Below are 23532 nucleotides of genomic sequence, written 5' to 3'. Positions count from 1 at the left end.
AGTGAGAAAACTTTTAAGTTGTCATTCTAAAGGAGGCGTGACCTTGTTCACTTGAATATACAAGCCCCTACTTCATTGACAGTTATGTCAATGAAGTTATGAATTGACAGTTATGTGATTTTATATGCCCATGAAGATGCACTCCCAATGAAAAAGTCCACAGGCCCATTGCTGAAATCTAAATGACGCGAAGCATGTTAGATTTACTAAAGTATCCGCAGGTAGCGGATAGCACCAGCAAAGCCTCGTCGCATGTAAGTGTTATCTTCCTGTGCAAGGGGGATGAAGGCGATGTGTGATGCTTGTCTAGCAAAGTACGTAAATGAGCGGTTAGTGCACGGAGAAGTACGAGACATACCTAAATACATATTCATTGCGTCAAAGTGGCACATGCCCAGTGGTTCAAGTTGTGCTAGACTACGCGAAACAGCACCCGCAAAGTAGAGGGAAGATGTAATGCAAGCTTTGCTTTAACACTGCAATACAAATTTATTACTACCAGAAACCTTACGTTGGGCGGTTATTTGATTAAATGAATTCAGATTCAAACATCAGGGAAATCAATGTGACGCCTAAAGTAAAAGCCCGTTTTACTAAATCTTCACGTTTATGTCTCGCACGTATTGGCGAACTGGTTGGTGACGTCGCATGTCTTTAACGTACAGCATTTAAAATTATATATTCCATAAATTTCATGTTTCTAATGACGCGTTGCTTAATAGCGTTCACAGTCATGTTAGAGCATTGCCATTCATTGGCCACTCATTACGGTATGCTATGAGCTTTTGCAGATTGGAGGTAAAAGGTGTTATTATGATTTTTTTACGCATGCAAGTGTTTACCTTTTTTGTAAAACCCATAACATGAGCACTTTGCTTTTGGCAACTTAAGACGGGCAGAATAGCTATGCCACAACACGCCTCTATTCTCATCGTTCGAGTGAGAACTTATCTTTGCAAGAAATTATTGTCCATGAAAAAAAGTTTAGATATATTTTATGAGATCAGGTATGAGCCGATATTACGTAGCACAGGAGACGTTCATGTGATCGCTGCATATACTCATTTTATTCTTGCGAGCATTCGGCAAAAGCTTACCGGTCACTGAAAGCACGATAAATTGTTCTTGTCAGGTTTCTTGTTTCGTTTTCTAGCACTAACATTCTTGTTTACAGTTAAGTTTTCCGATTCCTTACAGTCGCTATTTGCCAGAATTGGCTGGAAGAACGCTCATCTGAGAAAAGCAGTGCCAGAGGACGGAGCCACAAGAAAGGGAAGCGGAAGAAAGTCACGATGGCATTTCAGTCTCTGGTCGACTTATGCGCGCTTAAGTGGCTTCAAGCATGCCACTCTGAGGAGCTACAGAATAGGTGTCGCAGGAGAAAAGGTACAAAGTTTCGCACAAGTGCCTTCCTTTTGTCGATAACTATGTAGTAACTCAGTACCGCTATGAAATGGTGAAATGAAGTAGGCTTACGTGCCTAAACTTGCTTCCGTTTATGCGAATGACAGTGTGCCTTTCTTTGCCTCCGATTTCCGTCTCCCTTTGCTTACAGTTCACGATGGCCATCTCTGAAACTGTGACTGAGCACCAGAGTGCCTTACTCACAATGGACGTTGACCTGGACGACGGTGTACAGTGGCAGCCCAACGCCATTGGTAGCCTCGCACATGTATCCGCCGGCGTCCAACGTCTCCACCTCTTGTATGACCAGCGAGCCATTCACGAGCGCTTGCATGCGAGAGCTGCTGATTACCGTGCGAAATTCAGTAGCCTGCAGCCCTGCAACGAGGATAACGAGTTCAATTTATTTCGAAAGGTTTATTTCGACAATTTATTTCGACAATGCTGTATATGTTTCTTAAGATAATTTTCAGGACAGCTCTTTGATCGGAATGTGTGCTTGTGATGCAGTCAATTTTTTTTACATGTGTTGACAAAATTAAAGGTAGCAACAAACCGAACAAAAAGAAGCTTAACGTTAAAATATAGGGACCCCCTACAGAAGTTCAATTGCAAGATAACGGCAAACCGTAGAAAGTTACCAGCTCACCAGGAAAAGAAGTGGCAGAGAAGCTTCTTTTTCCTTTCTTTATTTCTTTTTTTTTACCACTGTGACGTTTTTGGAATACGCATGTGTTGTCCCGTCGGGAATGCTTGATTCAAAAACTGATGCTTTCTCTTACACTTTCATGCACCGTTTTGAAAAGCGGCCAGTTCTTTCGTCGCATAATTCGTCGCAGACACAGCATGTCTGACTTAGGCTACTGACGCGCATTCGTGATTTGAGACACTTGACTTACTTTCGACTACATTGGAAGCAACACGATGCACAAGAGAATTAGTATCAAAATTTTTTTATTCGTTCGTGGTAGTTACACGACAAACAGCTCAGATGCCACATTTCATAGCTCACGATTTCTTATACCTTATCTATAACGATTGAAATAAAATAAATAGACTGGTTCGTCTTTTCTTTTTCTTTTTTCTTCTAGTATGCGAACCTTTTCAGATGTCGCGCTAAATTTCTAATTGACGCTTGTCTTCGTATTTAAATGTTTTTTTTTTTCGTTCGCTTGGTGTTTTCCAGTGGTAAATATATGTACATATTGTACCGAGTGGCAGACCGCTTGCACTATAATTGTACCAGATTCCAGCGTGCTGGAACCAAAATACTCATGCATGTGTTTTATTGTTATTTTAAGTACATAACGTCCCCTCTGTGTCGATAAGATAAGATGATGTAGAAGAAACAGCGCACCTGCCGACTTTTTCCAGCGCACTCTGGGTTCCGGGGTGCCGTCAGCTTGGCAGTCCAGGATTATGCGATCACCGGTCGTCACCGTGGTGTCTTTGGGTTCCAACCGCCATCGCGGTGGAGCTGCGTCAATAACGCCAATCAAATCGCAGCACACATAAGGCCGCACAAATAATTGAAGTACTTAAAAAAATTTATTATTGTCTCAAATATGAAAACTGTTTGCAGGTTATCCGGCTTAACGATGTCACCCTGCGTGTTTCGTGGTGAAGTCGTCTAGATCGCCAGATCCCGTATGCTGGATCGATATTGCAACAGCTGCGTGAGCAATGTTTTCTGCCTTTTGTTCGTTCTGCAGTACACTGCGAACACCTATTTCTATGCATTACTTTTCAGCGGCTTCTCGCAAGAAAAACACATATATCATAGACAAAAAGCGACGCCTAAAACCAAGCGTAGATGGTAGCCAGACATTACATGTCCTTTACATAGACATCACATAGCTCCTGTCGCCTCCAAGTCACCGATATCGGTTATTCTTCGTTGTTCTGTCGTGCTGCACGTTTGAACCTGCAACACCGAACACTTACGCTTTTTTTGGGGGGGAGGGGGGGGGTAACTACTAGAACTAATAAACAAGAAAACTACTAATATAAGGCAATGGTGGGGTCCTTTTCTATGTAATGTATTCTCCTCACACGACTATGTTATATAGTAGGATTTACAGTAACGCGAATCAAGCAACATTCTTCTAAGAAAAATATGGGGTGTTACTCTTTGGCCGTGACTGCGCGAAATGCGAGAAGCCACATTAGCTTTGACATGCTTGCACGTGAAGCGTCAAATTAACTCTAGTTATTGTCCAGGCCGTGATGCCGTTGCCGGAGTTCTCACGAATACAACAGTATAATGCGAGTCATCTTTCGAAAGCAAATATTGGACGAATCGCAGGATTCTTGTTCAATTACGAGAGCAATAGAGAGAGTGTGTGTAAGGTTTAACGAGAGGCAAAGCGGCGAGGTTGGCCGGAGGAGCGTGTCTGTGGCCTGCTAGTGCACACTGGGGTAAAGGGGAAGGGGAAAGCATAAGAAAGTAAACGAAAACGAAGAGTGGTGGTAAAAGAACTACAGTATTCGCATCCCCTATTCTCCTAGTAGTGCAGTGTTTCATAGGAACGACGCCAGTATCGACGGGAACGCCATTGTAAATAAATGAAAACTTAATAGCGGTGGCTTTGCTGTTTACATTTTCCCGTACTAGAACACCCACTCAACGAGTGCACATGGATACTTACCGTAAACGACGAGCGGCGCAGAGTAATTGATGAAGGCGGCCTCGTTGGCAGCTAGGCACGTGTACACAGCCGTGTGCTCCTCGCGCAGCGACCTGAACACCAGCGTCGAGATGAAGTCGTCCACGTGGCCCGAGGAGATGCCCACCGCAGAGGTGGAAGAAGAGGCGGAATCCAGAGGCACGCCATCTCGCAGCCACGACAGCCGTATGGGCGGGTCTCCCTCGGGCACGCTGCATGTGACGCTGGCTCGAGAGCCCAGCTGAGGCTTCTCGGGAAACGAGAAGGGCGTTATGGACGGCGGAACTGCGTACGACCGCCATAGGTGCAGGCAAGACTGTAAGTACAGGTAGTCGCAGATACAGATAAAGCGCGAAAGTGTGTTCAAGGACTACATTTCACTTTCATTCCTTCGACACCATGTCTTGGCGTAAACTGGACTGGCTCTCAGAGCTTTTCATGAATGCGTGAGTGGTTCGTATCTAATCCAGCACCCGCCCAACGCAGAAGCTCTTCTGTCTGTAAAGCGTGCTCTGCCGCAAACGCATGCTGTTTAAGGGAAAGCATCTTTCGCGAGAAAATATTCTACATCTAAAATTTCTGCATCTGGTTTTCGTTTAGCACTACAGCCGCCAGTGCCGCATTCAGATAAATAACACTTTTTGTTTCAATTATTACACCACATTTGTTTATAATTAGGGGGTAAGGACAGCATTACCCACAATGTAGAAGAAATAATTGAAGATAAAGAGCATTTTTAATTTCATAGATACCTCTGTTTACGGTATAACCCTGAAGGTTCCGCTCCACTCTTAACGAAAGAAAAAGCCCGCATGCTTCATGGATGAAATACTGGAAATGGCATCAATGGGTATTAAAAATGAGAAACGATTCACGCAAGCGGGTTGTCAAGTAAACGAAGCAGAAACAAAATACTCAACAGTCTGCACCGGATCCTCTTTTTCAAGTTATTATACAGCTGGAACGCACAATGTATTGTGGCGAATAAAGTTGCATCTACTAAATGTGTCGATTTCATCTTCAGGTTATCTTTAGCGAATAAGGGGAGGACGGACAGCGGACCTATGTATTCGGCTACAACTGCATCTAACTTAGCATATTTTTAAGCAACGTACTTCAAGATTTTCAGACTTTGGGATGTATGCCTTCTAATGTTGTGGTAAATTTGGTACAAAAATATTGAGTATTTTTAAGAATATTAAAATATAATCTTTAAATATATTTTTTTCTTTCTTAAGGAATATTTCTGAAAATTCTATGCAGGCAAGTACTCCCAATTTTCCTGGCATATTTATGTGCACTGGGCTTTGCTCTGAAACATCACTTACAGCCCGTACATGTAGAGGAACCAAAAGAACGACGAAGCCAAGTGCTGACTTCCAACCGATCTTTACTTAGAGTCACACGCATGTATACCGAGACACCAAGACAGCTTTGTTCTGAACTAAAAAAATAACTGTAACTTTTACCACAGTATAGCAAAAAAAATGTACCGGCAAATGACGAATCCTAAGCGATTTTCTTTGGTAAAGCTCGTAGTAAAAGCAAAGTTCTGGTGACATCACGTTTAATTTGGTTGAGCATGTGTCAGAAGCATTCAGGAAGAATTCACAAAAAATATATATTTGGAAAGTACAGCGGTTGCAGAGAAAGCAGCAAAAGTGGCGTTATGATAACACGTGACACAGACGTTTTATTTTCCCACAAGCTGACCTTAAACGCTCCTAGTGTGCCGTCTACGCAATTACTTTCTTTGAATCACCCTTTATTAGCCTTTTTTTTCATTCGCCTTGATCTTCCTTCTTTGTTTAACTTTTGCAAGTGGCCTGAAATTCTGCCTATCTGATCCTATTTTGCTCCATCCTGCTCAGCACAGCACCCCAAAACACACCTGCTTTAGAACTCAGGGTCTCAGAAACTTTTAGGTCTTGTTACCATCACTCTAATGAATTACATCGTAAACATTGACTTTCAGTATGAATGCTTCAAGAAATGTGGTTTTGGGGCACCTACACCAATTCAAGTGTTCGCGCAGGAACTATTGCGACTATTATGACACATTTAGGCCGTACACTGAACTACTAAAGACATTCAGAAAGCAACACACGTAACTTTTCTAAAATATTGTGCAACGTACTAAAGATATTTATACGTGTTGAATGGACAATAACCCATAAAACGCCGCATTACGTTTCCCAACATTTCTTCTCAGGGAAGAGGCGTGTTTCATTCCATTTTTAAGTATTTTCCAGTGCTCATCTGAGGATACGCTCAGATGAGTAAGTTTTCAAGTTCAGAAGCACTTGGTGCAAACATCTACCATGAATGCTGACATATCTTGGCGATAAAATAAAAAACTAGCATTTTTAGTCTGCTTTACTATCCATCCTCACCTAAATAATATCAAGTACATGCGGCCTTCATATAGACTGTTCTTTTTTTAGATTATATAAATTTTTAAGATCATTTGTGGCTGATAGCACAATTAAAATTCTTGAACTAGATTACTCGACGAAGTGGACATTACTTCCACGAGAAATAAAAATGCCCAATCAGAGGGCTAACAAAATTTTTAGAAGAATTGGGCTTTTAATTAATTAAGGCTTGGGTTTGGACTAGTTGGAATGTCATAATTAGAAAACAACGCTGCAGAAATTAAGGCCCACACACAAAACGTGAACATGAGCGACGACAATGAAGCACTTGTATCAACTGATATCTTAGAAACGTATTTATTAGTTCTTACTTAATCAATTTCCAGTCTTTAATGCACTGCGCGTAGTTGTTTGTGCATTGACGTTTCTGCTGACAGTTTGCCCCCTCCTCGGTTCTTTTCTAATAAATAAGTTGGTAGAAACGCTTCATCGTCAGCGCTCGTGTTCACGTTTTGTGTGTGCGCCTTACCTACTGCAGTGGTGTTTTAAAATTATTTACTAATTACTTTACGGTACATAATTTTGTGAGTTGTAGCCGGTGAGCTTGCAAGACATATTACCTTCGAATGAATTCTAAGGATGGCACTGGTTACGAGATCATCCCAGTTAAACTGGCCCGTAAAATTCCCTCGTGCACAACTTAATGTTTTAGGAAAGCCTGTTTTCTGCATTCACGCACAAAAGGAACTGGAGTTCCACCTACGAGGGCAAATCTGAAAGTATTTGCCCCTATTATTTATTAGCCAAATAAGGTAAATACAAGTAATTACAAATATATGTACTGTTCTACGTATGTTACACTGCATTTTTTTGCATTGTCCTCACACCGGTTCAGACATTTATTCCAGCGCAACACTAAGTTTGAGGTGCTCCTGTCGTAGAATTCGTCCGGATGACTGTGGCACCACCGTCAGACTCCTGTCGTGGCTTCATCGTTGCAGGAGAATTTCTGTCCTGCGAGGAACTTATTCAGCTTACCGAAAACGTGGAATTCACTAGGGGCGAGGTCCGGACTGTATGGCGGGGGGTCCAGGCACTCCCAGTGAAATTACCGGAGCTTGTCGGCGGTTTTGATTGCCACATGTGACCTCGCATTGTCACAGATGATAACCACGTTGCCCACATCTAGATTCCCTAGGCGCTTTCGTCTGATTGCAGCCAGGAGACGCGACAGTGTTGAACAATAATTGACGGCATTGATGGTTGCACTTTGTGGCATCAAATCCAGCAGGAGTGGTCCTCGGTGATCCCAGAAGATCATTAACATCACTTCCCAACAGGTTAAACTGAAAGGAATTTTCTTGTCACAGGTGAATCCAGATGTTTCATGCTCCGCTGCTTCGATTGCGGCGTGAAATGCATTCATCGCCAGTAAAAACGCGGTCCAGGAAACTTTCACCCTCCTCGGCATACCACTGCAGATCATTCAGTAAAGCAATCATTCGCTTGCCTTTCATCGAGTCATCCAACTCCTTAGGCACCCACCGACATGAAACATTCCGGGACCCTAAGGACGCGTGAACGATGTCACCAACACTCCCATATGAAATGCCAAGAGAGAGAGAGAGAAAGAGGGAAGGGGGGGGGGGGTTATAAGGAAGACAAAGATGTCAACCAGTCAAAATTCCAGTTGACTACCCTACACTGGGGAAAGGAAGAGAGGGAAGTGAGATAAGGCAGAGAGAGATAGGTAGTATAGAGACGTGCACGGACAGTACTAGAGTCAAAGCCGCTCGTACGAACCAGAAGTTCTCAGAAAGCACAAAAGTGCCTTCACTGCCATCTGAGACGGTGATCCGTGGGGACGGTGTTCTAGTACTGTCTAGTCACTCAGAGGACGATCATTTAGTTTCCTGAATTTGTTAGACACAGATTGTCATTGTGCTTCAAATTGAGGGCAGTGGCACAATAAGTGGTCAATGTTCCCCTCGCATCCGCAAACATCACGTGCAGGACTGTCAGCCATTCTAAATTAGTGCTGAATAAGCTTTCGTGAAGGCAACTACCGGCCACAACCGACACAGGAGGGACTCTTTGCGTCGGTGTCGTCCGGCCGGAGGTCTGAGTTGCAGTGAAGGGTTTAGTCTGTGCAATCGCCTTGTATGTGCGGTATTCCACTCTGCTAAGGAGAGTGTGCGTGCAAAAATGCGAAGTTGTCTCGCATCGTCTGTCCTTGAGAGAGGAATGAAGACGCAGCGGTCTTCTTTGTTTGACGCACGAGCTTCCTTATCTGTGTCATCATTTCAACCAGTACCGCAATGGCCTTGTAACCATTGAAAAGTGATATCATGGCCTTTTTCTCTCAAGGTATGGATGAGTTCCACGATTTCGCACGTGAGCTGATTGTGAGTTTCATGTCGGAGAAATGACTGTACAAATTGCAAGGCCGGCCGGCCTCGAATCACCGAAGACTGCCCATTTATCCCACGAAGTGCATCGCGGAGAGCCGCGAGCTCGGAATGTGTAGGCGTGGGGATATGGGAAGTCTTGAACAGCTGAGTTATTCCCATTGTTGGCATAACTACGAAATGCCAAGCTCCTAGGAAATTGAAAGAGTGCAGGTTAGGGCGTGTTGGTAATACCATAACAGCTTTTTTAGCGCTCAAAAAGGGACGAGAGACAGTGGCAAGACGCGCTGTGTCCGCGTCTTGCCACTGTCTCTCGTCCCTCTTTGCGCGCTCAAAAAGCTCAGTCCTAGGAATTGTCCTTGAGGTGCACACGCCGATCCGCTTTCACCATTGAATCTATGCGCGAAATGTTGTCGTCAGTCAGCGACGCATGCAGCCTCCCCGGACATTCATTGTCGTGCAAGTCTTCGCGCCCTTTTGCGAACTCGCAACACCACCTCACACTTCTCGAAGCGAGACACTTTTCCCCATACGTTGGCTGCACTTCCCTGTGAATTACAATGGGCGTTCGTCCCTTGCTGCCTAGAAAACAAATCACACTTCATTGCTCGTACGCCGTGGACGCGTGAAGCACAACCAGCGTCTTCAACAACTGACATAAGTGCCGTACCGCAGAGCTGCCGGCGGATGAGATAAGGTTCAAAAAAAAGAGAGAAAGGTCCACCGCTGGGAATTGATATGTTGACTTCGCATTTACAGCCGTAATCTGCCTGAAAAAGTAGAGGCAAATACTTTCTGATTCATCCTCGTATTTCGTCGCCCACTTTAGATATGACTATCTCGAAATTGAGAGAAAAGACGGGGAATGCGGGAGATGGAAATTCAAGACGATGAGCAAAACGGGAACAAGGTGAATGCAGGAGCCAACGTTTCGACAAGTGGACTTGCCTTCTTCTTCTTGTTCACGTTTTGCTCATTATCTCGAAATTGGTAACATGCTGACAGTTGGTTCTAAAGCGGATACGCCTAATAAACCCACCGCCTACAATTGGGAAGTTGTAATACGTGTCATAAATCAACTAGTTAAAAAGGTAATTAGTGTAATTTAGTGAAATCATTTTAGCAAGTAATGTCCGCCCCATTGAGTGATAGAGTTGAAAGGGTAGACTTGCGGTACTTTGACAAATATTCTGTGCAATGTAAAGTAAAAAAACGGTGTTATTCCACCAATGAAGGACAACGAGGACAAATAACCATCCCCATACACTGAGCCATCTTTCATACCAAAGCCGATCAACTTATGTTTTCCCTTACTACACCGATGACCATACCATATCCGCCGGTAATGATGGCAAGAGAGAAAGAGCGAGCAGCACGAAAACACGAGAGTCTAGTGCACTTACCCAGCACCCTGAGGTGGAGATAGTTGTGGGCTTCACTGCCGTGCTCGCTGCTCACAGAGCAGGAATAGCGCCCCTCGTCGTCCTTACGGCTCACAGCCTCCAGGACCAGGGAGCCGTTCGGGTAAGCCATAACGCGCTTGCTGCTGGGCAGGCTCTTGGCATCTGCGAGTGCAGGGGGTGAGTCAGGAAGTAAGTGGCAGATCCGATTATGGCACGTTAAGCAAGTTATGGCAAGTTAAGCCGTTTGCCAGAGCTTTTTACACTATACTTTTGCGATACAGCGAGCGACTTATCTGTTCATTGAGAGAGATTGCAAAATCACGTACGCGCCACGCCTCCTTGAACTCAACGTAGCTTCATGTAGGTTGCAGAATTCTGATGATGAAAGCTGTCGAATCGGACAAATGTCTTGTTTTTCATCGCACCCTTCCCGCAGCCGTGCGGCCTTAATGGACATCAGAAAACAAAGTTTTTCGCCGTTTTTTTTTTGCGTCAGAACAAAGAGGATTTGTTAACAAGAAGTCATTCGTCTTTCATACAGCATTATTGTCAAATGTTTGGTCACTGTGACTTGGACAGGAGAATTATTGTGTTTTAAGTGGGCCACTTACTGCTAACGTAGTATCTATGGACATAACATCTGCTTGCTCAGGATTTTTGCAAGTATTGCTTTTTATTGTGATAACATTATACGGAGACTCAAGGCGCATCTTGATGTAATGGAAAATTTTGACATTGCCCGTTCAACAGTCTGTTAATTTCACCGGAATACACTAGCGCAACTGAATGTACAACACTTTCAAGAAAGTATTTTTCAAAAGTTAGCAACGTCATGAAACATTAGAAACGGTTTTAATTTTTACTTAATGTTTTATTTAATTGTTATTGAAGTAGCAAAGCCTCCAACTACAACGTCGAGACAGTATTTTTTCTATAGTATTAAAGGAATTTACAACACTTAGTCGGCACTTGGTGCCGAGTTATAGCAGTGTCTACTTCGTCAGGACCAAAACACTGCTATAACTCGGCACCAAGTGCCGACGAAGTGTCGTAAATCCGTATGTTATCAGAAAGAAGTACCCTTTCCATGTTGCTGTCAAAACTTTGCTGAAACAAAGTAGATTTCTCGAAATTTATATTTTCGAAAATATTGCCTGTCGACTTACGTTGGTGTATTGCGGCGAAATTTAGGAAATTTTCATAGGGAAAGTGTCCGAAAACACCACGGTGTGCGCTACCATCGCCCTCACCGTGGTGCCAGCGTATCGAGGACGCGCGCGTGACCCGGGCATTGAACGCTAGAAGTTCTTCAGAGAGACGGGCAAGCAGTCCAGGGGCTCATCGATAGGTGGCAGATGATGCACATCTGTGCGCGTAACTGTTTAATCGGCGGTGATCGACGCATAGGCGGATTGAGCCGTCTTTTTCCTTGACAAGAACAACAGGCGACGACCGCGGACTGCAGGACGGCTGAACGATGCCGCGCTGAAGCATGTCGTCGACTTGTTCGGAGATCACACGACGCTCACCACGGAATACGCGGTAAGGGCGCTGTCGCAGAGGCGCTTGGGAGCCGGTGTCAATCGGATGGAGAACAGTGTGAGTTCGGCCTACTGACATCTTCTGGAAATCAAACAAGCCACGAAACTGGTGTAGAAGTGCAAGAAGTGTCTCAGGGTGGGCCTCTGCAAGTTCGTTGTCGATGGTGCAGCCAAACACACTTAAAGATGGCCGACCAGGCGTACCGGTAGAAGGTATCGGGGCACTAAGTTGCAAGTTGTTCGCGTCGTCAAGGCAGAAGATGGAGGATACGTCTAATGCCTGATTTGTGCCTATACACTGTCCACGCAGTAAGGTTGAGGGAACTGGCAACGGATTCGCAACGAACAAGGATGTGGCGCCGTTGGGTTTGTCGAGAACGGTAAATGGCAAAGCGAGATTTCTGGGGTGTTGAACAGTCTCGGATGGTGTAAACAGAACTATGGAATCGCCAACACCAGCACAGGATACGGGGACTAGGGCTGTACTACTGGGTGGTATGTTCGTATCGTAAGCGACAAACAACTTTACGAACCTAACGCGGAACTCATCGCAGAGAATGCCACCTCGGCAAGAGCATAGTCAACGACTGCATCATGGCGAGAGAGAAAATGCCAACAGAGGATGACGTCATGCGGAAAGGCCGGTAGCACAAGAAACTCAATGGGATACACAACGTCTTGAATGACGACGCGGGCTGTGCAGGCGGCCGACAGCTGGATATGATGTGCATTGGCGGTACGGAGGACAATAAGTGACGCGCCGGGCGGCAGTCGCGTCCGAGCTCTGACACGGGGAGTATTTGAAAGTGGCGCGAAAGCTATTCTCGAGTATCTGGCACGGCAGAAAACGTCAAACAAGGAGCGTTCGCCGGAGCAGCGGTACGCGAATAAATTTCGCTTTCACCTGGGCAAAACCGCTTCCGAGACGCTTGCCCTGGATGAGGAGGAGGCTTACAAAGACGATGCCCTGTCAAGGGCACAGGTTTTTTGGTGGTTCAGCGAGCGCGAGAACCGATGGGAGACCGTTGAAGACATGGAGCGATCTGGACGCCCTTCGACGAGCGGTTTGGAAGAAAATGCGACCAAAGAAGCATCTCCTGGACTCAGAACAGGCGTTTGAGTATTAGATTAATCGCCGAAGACCTCAACATGTGCAAAACCATGGTTAACAACATAATTCCTGAAAATTTGAATGTGCGGAGGTTCGTTCGAAATTGGTGCCAGAATTGTGGAGTGATGTACAAGAACAACGAGTTGACGTTTCCCGTAAAATTTTGGTGCAGTTAAAAAATGAAAGGGACTTTTTGGATGACGTAATAACAGGCGACTAATCCTGAGTTTCACACGCACGCACACGCACACACACGCACGCACGCACACGCGCACAGACGCACAAGCACACGCACACACGCACATTGCCACTTACTAATCGTAGTCGGTGAGTTTGCAAGGCGTATACTTGAATTGAATCTCCAGGATCACATCACTATCGCGTTAACATTTCCCGAAGTGTAGGGCGAAACACATAGGTGTTCTAGTTAATTTTCTGCTTCAATGCATAGGAGAAACTGTGCATTTTTACGTCGATTCCGATAGTGTGTTTATCCGAAGTGGTGTCATTTAGGAAAACTATTCCTAGTGGATACACCTTACAGACACACCTGCTGCAATACAAAAATTGCCGTATGTGCCGTAAAGCAAATAATTAAGGTGGTAATTATTGAATTTTTGTTGATTTTGATTAGTTTGTGAGTAGCTTGAGAATATGTGTTTCGATTTATAGGGCAATTAATGTGCGCCTCTCTGAATAATCAAGCTCAAGGGCTAGAATGATGTTATCTGCAACAGGCAATTTTTAATAATTCCATGAGACTTAAGGCAACTCAGGCGATTCTTCGATATCAACGGATGTTGATGAAATTCACTGGGTACGTTCCTCTAAACCCTTCCGTCATGTCCTCAAAAAAAGTAGGTTTGAGAATTGCAGATATCTTTTACAAATGAATTTAATTAATTGCCTCGAACACCCCACTCTACCTCTTCCTCAGTTACAGGCCACGTTGTGTATCATGTCAGGAGTGTTCCATGCAGAGCATGCCGGGATTATGCAGACGACAGCGACGAGAGCGTCGAGGAGTCGACGATCGTGAGCTGGTGCATGGCGTGAGAAGTTCCTCTCGCGAGAAGTTGCGTTCCCTGTAGACGTTCAAGAGATGGGAGGCCAATGGTGTTGCGTTGCTGGCTGCATGAACTTCGGCCCTCGCGGCCCGCACACACAGTTTGAGCCGATGCCGATCGCGCTCAGCCTAGGTTAATCCTGGATGTCACAGTCGCGGAGTTCGTGCGTCTACTGCCGGCGGACGTGAGTGGCTGACCTGACGCTAATTAGGCCATTAGGATGAATAAAACTGCTTCTGTGGTTCAGTTTTGACCATACACATTTGCAATAAACCATTCCTCCTTTCGTACAGAGCACACACAAAAAGCAGGAGGCGACGACACGGAGCCGTATCGACATCGGTACGTTGCCGTTTTCGACGGAAAGCTGCCAGCTGCGCTCGCCGGTACTTCGCTAAATTAAATTCGACTACGAACATGAGTGCGTTTTTGCGTATTGTCATGCAGACTCATTATTTAGCTTCCGAGGTGCACTGCTTGCCTCGTATCCCAAGTGGGCAGCAAGCGTAGCTGGGCTACTTCGACCCACCAGCGTAAACAACCACCTCGTTCAGCTGCCAATGGCGTCAATATATACTGACGTCGGCGTTCCCGCAAGAGAACTACGCCTTCTCTAAATCATGTGCGCAGAGTCCTCATCTGTCTCTACTTTACGTAGCATATTGTGTGCATGAAGAGAATACGAAGAATGACCGACGTGAACTGTCGTCGCAGCAAAAGTCGGTCAAGGCTTTGTTGACTTTTCTACGTGACAGTGGCCTATTAGAAAGACTATAAGGACCCCATTTCATCCCTTTTCATATTTTTTTTTTCTCACGCTTTTATTTTTGTCACGCTCTTCTTTCCGTCTTTACTTCCCCTTTCCCTTCCCCTAGTGCAGGGTAGCAAACCGGAGGTTTTAAGTCTGGTTAACCTCCCTGCCTTTCTCTCATTTGCATCTCTCTCTACGAAGAATGATAAGTAGCCAGCATAACAACGGTCCCCTACTACGGTCTACCACTCGCTGTTTTCCAAGGTGTGTGATCGCTCATGTTAGCGCAATTCAGAGTGATGCAACGGTGCTTACATTAACAAAATCTACCTGTTTTGATATGTCCTGACATTACTGGACGTCATCGATGAGCGGCTAGCATTATATCTCAAGCGATGTGCGACGATGCCCTCCGCGGCGGACCTCCCGAGGTCCTCCGAGCTGTGATACAACGGGCTCGAAACATCGCCGGAATCATCTTAGGGACCCTGGACTGAGGGTTCCTCCCACACTGCTCTCGCCATTCAAATATTAATAAAGATGTTTTACTCACTCTCAAGCGAACGACGAGTGGTCGCTGTACCTGCCGATTTAAACAAATAGACTGGTCGGTGCTTCGGACTGTCAGCGGCGCTCTTGCGGGATACAAATGCGGGAGGTCGTGCGCGACATCTTACAGCGAACATGCGAAGCGCTTCCCTGAGAAAGGTTAAAACTCGTAAAACAGCAAGCAGCACGTCTGAAATCAGCGGTTACGGCTACCCTTGGTCTTCATGCTGCAGCACGATATGCAGCGCGTAGGCGCTGGCTCTCGTGGTGGCGGGTCGAATGCGAACGGCGATTCATGGCTATTGAATTCGCCAGAATCATAACTGTCAATATTTGACAGATCTGAAGAGCTGTTCCAGCTGATATTGTCATCCGAAGGTCCGGCGCGGTCACGAATCGGCTGAGCGTCTGCTGTTCACTAGTTTCGTTCACCCAGCAGGCGAGACCGCCATGCCTTGCGCGCCTTCCCGCTGGGGATATTCGTGACGTCATACGAAGAGGTTTTCTCGGCTGTTCCGTCAGGTTTCGGTTTCGTTTTCGCGCTTTCTTTACTTATTTAAAATTATTTTAGAATTTCCGAAACAACTCTACAGTGAGACCCGTGACAAGGGGTCTCGAGAACCTAAGTATTCCATTCACTTGACATGGTCAAAGAATTGGTAGAGTTGCCCTTTAAAGATGATCACTCAGTATAGTGATACTCTACAGGGACGATAAATTTGCAGGCAACTCAAAATAAACGCAACTACGACAGAATAAATTTTTACTATTCGTATTCATTCAAAGACTATTAGCAAGATTAATCATTACAACACTGTTAACCGCAACTACTAGCGCGATTTCAAACAGTACAGTCGGCACTAAACGGCAGAAGCAAAACACGTACATCATAAGCATTGATAACCTCAGCAGTAAATGCGACCGTATATTAAAAAAAAATGCCGTTACAAAGCTGTAGATGTAGATGCTCTCACCGGACCGTCATCTTCCGCGAGTACATTTTTGGCGTTTTAGTTTATTCGATTTTATTTATATATCTATATATTTTCGTAGTTACGTGTTCGTTCATTCGTTAGTTAGTTGTAAGTTAGTTAGTTGTAAGTTACTTTTTGTAAGTTAGTTAGTTAGTTAGTTAGTTAGTTAGTTTGTTTGTTTGTTTGTTTGTTTGTTTGTTTGTTTGTTTGTTTGTTTGTCGCCAGAGTCTCACCTTTGCGCCAAGCCACCCTGGTGACGGGATACCCGTAGTAGGGGCAGTGCAGCACCGCCCTGCGTCCCGCAACAACGGTGCGGTTGGGCATGTCGTGCACCGCCGGCGGCCCGAGGACGTTGAGGCGGCCGGCGTGCGCGTGCGAGCCGTGCTCGTTGGAGGCCTCGCAGCGGTAAGCGCCTCCGTCTTCGTGCCGCGCCCGCGTGACGTTGACGAAGCTGATCACCGAGCCGTCGCGGCTCACGTAGTCTCCTACGCGAACCTGCGCGGGGGGAGACGCAAACAGAGCGCTCACCAACGATCTCGGCTCGAACACGACGACAATGACAACACGTCTCTATGCCTACCTTGTGCATAAAATTTGGCCTGTTAGTCAGGAGTCCATCAATATTGATGCGCAAAGCGTCAAAAAAAATTGTATAATTTATCATGTCCTAACAGGACGCTGTTATGAATCGGAAAGTATTAGAATTATAAGTACATACAACAAGTATGATTGTAAAGCATAAAACCACGTGTCTAGAGCCTGCCTCTAACTACATGCACCTTTACCGCCATCATTTTTCATAATATAATGATAACGTTCCGTGTCGGGATAAGGCGATAGTATTACAGTCGAGCAAACTGCTAATAAACTGCCCATACAGCAATCCAAGTACACTGAAGATATGCTTGGTTGGTACTGCAGGAGTTACGCAGCGTCTGAACACGTCGTCCTATCTTCTATGATCACGACAAAACGGTGTCCATGGTCACCTCACAACATCGAGAAGCCCTCATGCTCACACTGCTCAAATTTCTCACGCACACCCCTGAAGAAACACCATCCTAAAGCGTCCGCTCCCCTCCCAGCTCTCATCACATGGGCTATTATGACTGCAGCGTTGCGCCACCATTGAGGAGCCCAATTTCCAGCTCAGGTGAACCCACCATGGCCTCTCCTCTCTCGACGCTGTCGAGACGCGAAGATATCAGAACGATAAATTTGCTTCCGCGAGCGAATTTACCGTAGCCTCACCCCTTTCTCTGAACAGGAAATACAGTCAAGGTTGTTCAACCTTCTGTTATCTTTTCTGTATTACACGCGAATTCCACGTAACCCCCCTCTCATTCGGCTACTCCGCACCCTTTCGCCACTACTGCATCGTTAATGAGTGACCGCAACTTCATTAAACTTGTTTTCACGATCACCTTTAAGGGATGCGCCTGTACAACACGGAGCTGGGGACGCGTACGCTGGCTCACCGTTACTCCGTAGCAGCGCCAATGTTTGGGGCCGCAGTCATTGCGTCAGGTGTATGCAGAGTCCTGTCTCGAATGCTTTTCTGGTGGTGTCCAATTTAACGTGCTCTAGGCGTTGATATTGCACGGTTTCCTTACTACGTGGGCAAAGGGGTTGGCGTTAATTTCGTGACGATCCTGTTGGCACCTGTCGTGCACTGCCCTCGGGATCGGCCCACTCGCTTCTCACGATCAGCGCAAGCTAACACAGGCACGTCGGGGCCGGTTGAGAGTGATGTCCCGGAAGTAAGGACAAAACAGTTCAGGAGAGGAACCCGTAGCGCCAATAGGCCGAAAGAAGAAAGCGACACGCGGTGACGTAAAATGTAACACGAAGTGCAAACGGAAGTGGCAGAAACGGAAGGGGCCTGTCAAGAAGTTTAGGCTGAGGCTAGCACACAGGATGGACACGTACGTAGATTCAATACAGAGATCTCTATAATACCTGCACAGAATTTAGTGCTGCAGCGCGGATGAACAAAGCATTCACTGATAAAAGGAAAGCCGATTTTTGTTTGTTTGTTCATTTGCTTGTGATTCATTACATATGCCTTCTATTTACATTACATTACATTTACATTTACATTGCATATGCCTTCTATTCTTAAAATCTCGTCGGAAAATCAGTCACCTCACTCTATTCCACAAGGCATATCATCACGTCATGCTACCTGACGATTTTATTTCACCACCGGAATACACCTCCCATCGCACTGATCATCGGCACAAGGTTGGCATCCAAAAGTGCAAAACTAAAGCTTGTTTTCAGTCATACCTTCCCCAGACATCTGTCGAATGGAACCGCCTCCCTCCCGATATTGCAGCCATTGAGAATAATCATCTATTTCGTGATGCACTAACAACCTTTGTTTGTTTTGGAGAATGTTGAAATTATGTTCTAACAAAATTCACTGTATTGTATTTATTGGCTTTGTAACCTATATTACCCACTCCTCTCTGTAATGCCTTTGGCCCTGAGGGTATAATAAATAATTAAATAAATAAATATTTTATTTTTATTAGGGCGTCCCTCTCTTTTGTTACGTCCCAGGACATTTCACTCGCAACAGGGGGTCTTGAGGACTCCATATTATGACCAATAAAACGAGACAAAGATATATATACTTTATTATTTGTCACATTAAGATACTTTCTCAGCCATTTGGCGTAATTTTCGCAACCTGTGCTCCGAGTAGATTGCTGCATGCATAAGTATTCAGAATGTTCCGGCTGAGCTCACTCCACGATGTTTCAAGAGGAAAAGAACCAAGACTTCAGATGGGACGCAAGACGAAGATGTGGACAGGACGAACGGTATGTTGTCTTTGATGAATGTTGACTTTAATGTGATTAGCAATAAAGAAGTGTACTGACACGCCGGATCACTGCCGCCGAAACGCGTCATGTATGCAGCCATGCTCCTCTCTCGCGCATCCCTTTGTACACGCTGCGCCATCTAGCGACGCCGACACGAAGTCCGTGCGTTACGCGTGTCTGAACCTATATTCAACAAGATGGCACGAATATATTATGAGGCGGGTTTTCCTCTGTCCAAAAACGGATACATATTAAAGGATCTTTTAAAATTGAAGAGCTGCACATACACAGTCGCACATACCCTGTGGCCTAAGCTGGCGTCACACAGGTTCATTGAAGAGTGGCACATACCAATTGACCAATGTTGGCGCCAAAAAGGTTCCTTAAAGAGCGGCCCACACTCAGTGTCGCATACTCAGTGACCCGAGTTCGTCCAACAGTTGGTTACGAACACAGTTCGCTCACAGAGGTACGAACACAGAGGTGCAGCGGTGGCGTAGAGGTAGAACACCCGCCTCGCGTGCAAGAGGTCCGTGGTTCGAATCCCGGTGCCGGCAATTTTCCACCGGATTAAAAAAAAACAATCCGCGTGTTGATAAAATTGCACAAACAGGCCTGGAGTGTGGCCTGATCCCGGTGACCAGAACCGGTAACGCACTCCCTCACCAGAGCAGGATTGGCCACCCTGGTGCAGTACTTGGCCACAACCTCCTATGAACACAACAATCAAACCCCGGCCCTCAGTCCCCAGCAGCTGCGAGGCAACTGACCACGGCGGCGGTCAGACCTGCGACGCAGCAGAGGGTGCTAAGAATCACTGGCTCCGGACAGGCCGCCATTGGAATATGAACCTGGCAACGTTTAACGCTAGAACGTTATCTAGTGAGGCGAGTCTAGCAGTGCTATTGCAGGAATTAGAGGGCAGTAAATGGGATATAATAGGGCTCAGTGAAGTTACGAGGCCAAAAGAAGCATATACAGTGCTAAATAGCGGGCACGTCCTGTGCTACCGGGGCTTAGCGGATAGAAGAGAACTAGGAGTCGGATTCCTGGTTAATAAGAACATAGCTGGTAACATACAGGAATTCTATAGCATTAACGAGAGGGTGGCAGGTCTTGTTGTGAAACTTAATAAGAGGTACAAAATGAAGATTGTACAGGTCTATGCCCCTACATCCAGTCATGATGACCAGGAAGTCGAAAGCTTCTATGAAGACGTGGAATCGGCAGTGGGTAGAGTGAAAACTAAATACACTATACTAATGGGCGACTTTAATGCCAAAGTAGGCAAGAAGCAGGCTGGAGACAAGGCAGTGGGGGAATATGGCATAGGCACTAGGAATAGCAGGGGAGAGTTATTAGTAGAGTTTGCGGAACAAAATAATATGAGGATAATGAATACCTTCTTCCGCAAGCGGGATAGCCGAAAGTGGACGTGGAGGAGCCCGAACGGCGAGACTAGAAATGAAATAGACTTCATACTCTGCGCTAACCCTGGCATCATACAACATGTGGACGTGCTCGGCAAGGTGCGCTGCAGTGACCACAGGATGGTAAGAACTCGAATTAGCCTAGACCTGAGGAGGGAACGGAAGAAACTGGTACATAAGAAGCCGATCAATGAGTTAGCGGTAAGAGGGAAAATAGAGGAATTCCAGATCAAGCTACAGAACAGGTATTCAGCTTTAACTCAGGAAGAGGACCTTAGTGTTGAAGCAATGAACGACAATCTTGTGGGCATCATTAAGGAGTGTGCAATGGAAGTCGGTGGTAACTCCGTTAGGCAGGATACCAGCAAACTATCCCAGGAGACGAAAGATCTGATCAAGAAGCGCCAATGTATGAAAGCATCTAACCCTACAGCTAGAATAGAACTGGCAGAACTTTCGAAGTTAATGAACAAGCGTAAGACAGCTGACATAAGGAAGTACAATATGGATAGAATTGAACATTCTCTCAGGAACGGAGGAAGCCTAAAAACAGTGAAGAAGAAACTAGGAATTGGCAAGAATCAGATGTATGCGTTAAGAGACAAAGCCGGCAATATCATTACTAATATGCATGAGATAGTTCAAGTGGCTGAGGAGTTCTATAGAGATTTATACAGTACCAGTGGCACCCACGACGATAATGGAAGAGAAAATAGTCTAGAGGAATTCGAAATCCCGAAGGTAACGCCGGAAGAAGTAAAGAAAGCCTTAGGAGATATGCAAAGGGGGAAGGCAGCTGGAGAGGATCAGGTAACAGCAGATTTGTTGAAGGATGGTGGACAGATTGTTCTAGAGAAACTGGCCACCCTGTATACGCAATGCCTCATGACCTCGAGCGTACCGGAATCTTGGAAGAACGCTAACATAATCCTAATCCATAAGAAAGGGGACGCCAAAGACTTGAAAAATTATAGACCGATCAGCTTACTGTCTGTTGCCTACAAAGTATTTACTAAGGTAATTGCAAATAGAATCAGGAACACCTTAGACTTCTGTCAACCAAAGGACCAGGCAGGATTCCGTAAAGGCTACTCAACAATAGACCATATTCACACTATCAATCAAGTGATAGAGAAATGTGCAGAATATAAGCAACCGTTATATATAGCTTTCATTGATTACGAGAAAGCGTTTGATTCAGTCGAAACCTCAGCAGTCATGGAGGCATTACGGAATCAGGGTGTAGATGAGCCATATGTAAAAATACTGGAAGATATCTATAGCGGCTCCACAGCCACCATAGTCCTCCATAAAGCAAGCAACAAAATCCCAATAAAGAAAGGCGTCAGGCAGGGAGATACGATATCTCCAATGCTATTCACAGCGTGTTTACAGGAGGTATTCAGAGACCTGGATTCGGAAGAATTGGGGATAAAAGTTAATGGAGAATACCTTAGTAACTTGCGATTCGCTGATGATATTGCCTTGCTTAGTAACTCGGGGGACCAATTGCAATGCATGCTCACTGACCTGGAGAGGCAAAGCAGAAGAGTGGGTCTAAAAATTAATATGCAGAAAACTAAAGTAATGCTTAACAGTCTCGGGCGAGAACAGCAATTTACAATAGGCAGCGAGGCACTGGAAGTCGTAAGGGAATACATCTACTTAGGGCAGGTAGTGACGGCGGATCCGGATCATGAGACGGAAATAATCAGAAGAATAAGAATGGGCTGGAGTGCGTTTGGCAGGCATTCCCAAATCATGAACAGCAGGTTGCCGTTATCCCTCAAGAGAAAAGTATATAATAGCTGTGTCTTACCAGTACTCACCTACGGGGCAGAAACCTGGAGGCTTACGAAAAGGGTTCTACTCAAATTGAGGACGACACAACGAGCTATGGAAAGAAGAATGATAGGTGTAACGTTAAGGGATAAGAAAAGAGCAGATTGGGTGAGGGAACAAACGCGAGTTAACGACATCTTAGTTGAAATCAAGAAAAAGAAATGGGCATGGGCAGGACATGTAATGAGGAGGGAAGATAACCGATGGTCATTAAGGGTTACGGACTGGATCCCAAGGGAAGGGAAGCGTAGCAGGGGGCGGCAGAAAGTTAGGTGGGCGGATGAGATTAAGAAGTTTGCAGGGATGGCATGGCCACAATTAGTACATGACCGGGGTTGTTGGAGAAATATGGGAGAGGCCTTTGCCCTGCAGTGGGCGTAACCAGGCTGATGATGATGATGATGACAGTTCGCTCAGCACAGCAATCCGATGGTCTAACCATTAGACCATGGACAAACCCAGTGGCCCAGAAATAGGCTCATGGAAACATAACGAAAAATGTGCGAAATGTGCTAAGAATGATAATGAAATTAAAAATCGCTACGGGTAACCTTGCCAACATCGCGACTCGCTCTCTGCATACTAGTGAATTTGCTGACATTGCGATCCTACGTGCAGATTAAGGTACAAGTTACATTAAGTTACAGTTTGCAGTAGTGCTTTAAGAGAGACATATCTGTTTATGATAGGCGAGCGTTAGATTATATTCAGAGATTGCGTTTTCTTCTCTGAAGTAATTAGTGGCTCCAGAGAGGGATGGCTGCTACTGAGTGTTCCCAACAACATGCAAAGCATGCGCTCACGCTTTTGTTAACAGTTGTGAGGTCGGAGCTTCTGTAGAGAAAACATTCTTACCCGGCTGGAGTCTTGAGCCTGGACGTCATAAATAGACCACGTGATCTGAGGCAGTGGTGTGCCGGTTGCCGCGCACCTCAGCGACACTGGTTCTTCCGGGCGTACCACGACGTCCTCAAAGTGGGATACAAGGACCGGTGGTTCGGCTGCACAAACGCAGGTAGCAATATTTCAGTGTGGCTTCACTCAAGGTCAGTGCATTCAAAGCTAAGACGACCAAACGTCCCGCTTTAGGCGGGTTATGTCCCGCTTTTGCCACCGCGGACCCGCTGTTCCAAGGCTTACTTGTGGGACGGTCTTTTGTCCAGCTTTAGCCTCTCCGGAT

The 23532-nt window shown here is 45.6% G+C and overlaps 1 protein-coding gene across 1 annotated transcript in view; it reads right to left on the bottom strand.

Moving 5' to 3' along the window:
- LOC142578338 (cell adhesion molecule Dscam1-like) overlaps positions 1-23532 on the bottom strand; it is a 170749-nt gene that overhangs the window by 31333 nt on the left and 115884 nt on the right. Inside the window, exons 7-12 of the mRNA XM_075687735.1 lie at positions 23208-23353; positions 16483-16744; positions 10257-10418; positions 4053-4355; positions 2762-2881; positions 1609-1782 (exon numbers count right to left, since the gene is read on the bottom strand). Of these exons, the coding sequence (XP_075543850.1) occupies positions 1609-1782; positions 2762-2881; positions 4053-4355; positions 10257-10418; positions 16483-16744; positions 23208-23353 (1167 nt within the window). The remainder of the gene's footprint in view (positions 1-1608; positions 1783-2761; positions 2882-4052; positions 4356-10256; positions 10419-16482; positions 16745-23207; positions 23354-23532) is intronic.

This window comes from Dermacentor variabilis, chromosome 4 (genome assembly GCF_050947875.1).
Source record: "Dermacentor variabilis isolate Ectoservices chromosome 4, ASM5094787v1, whole genome shotgun sequence".
Lineage (NCBI taxonomy): Eukaryota > Metazoa > Arthropoda > Arachnida > Ixodida > Ixodidae > Dermacentor > Dermacentor variabilis.
The sequence above is the reverse complement of the archived record's forward strand: the minus strand, read 5'-3'. Positions and strand labels throughout refer to the sequence as shown.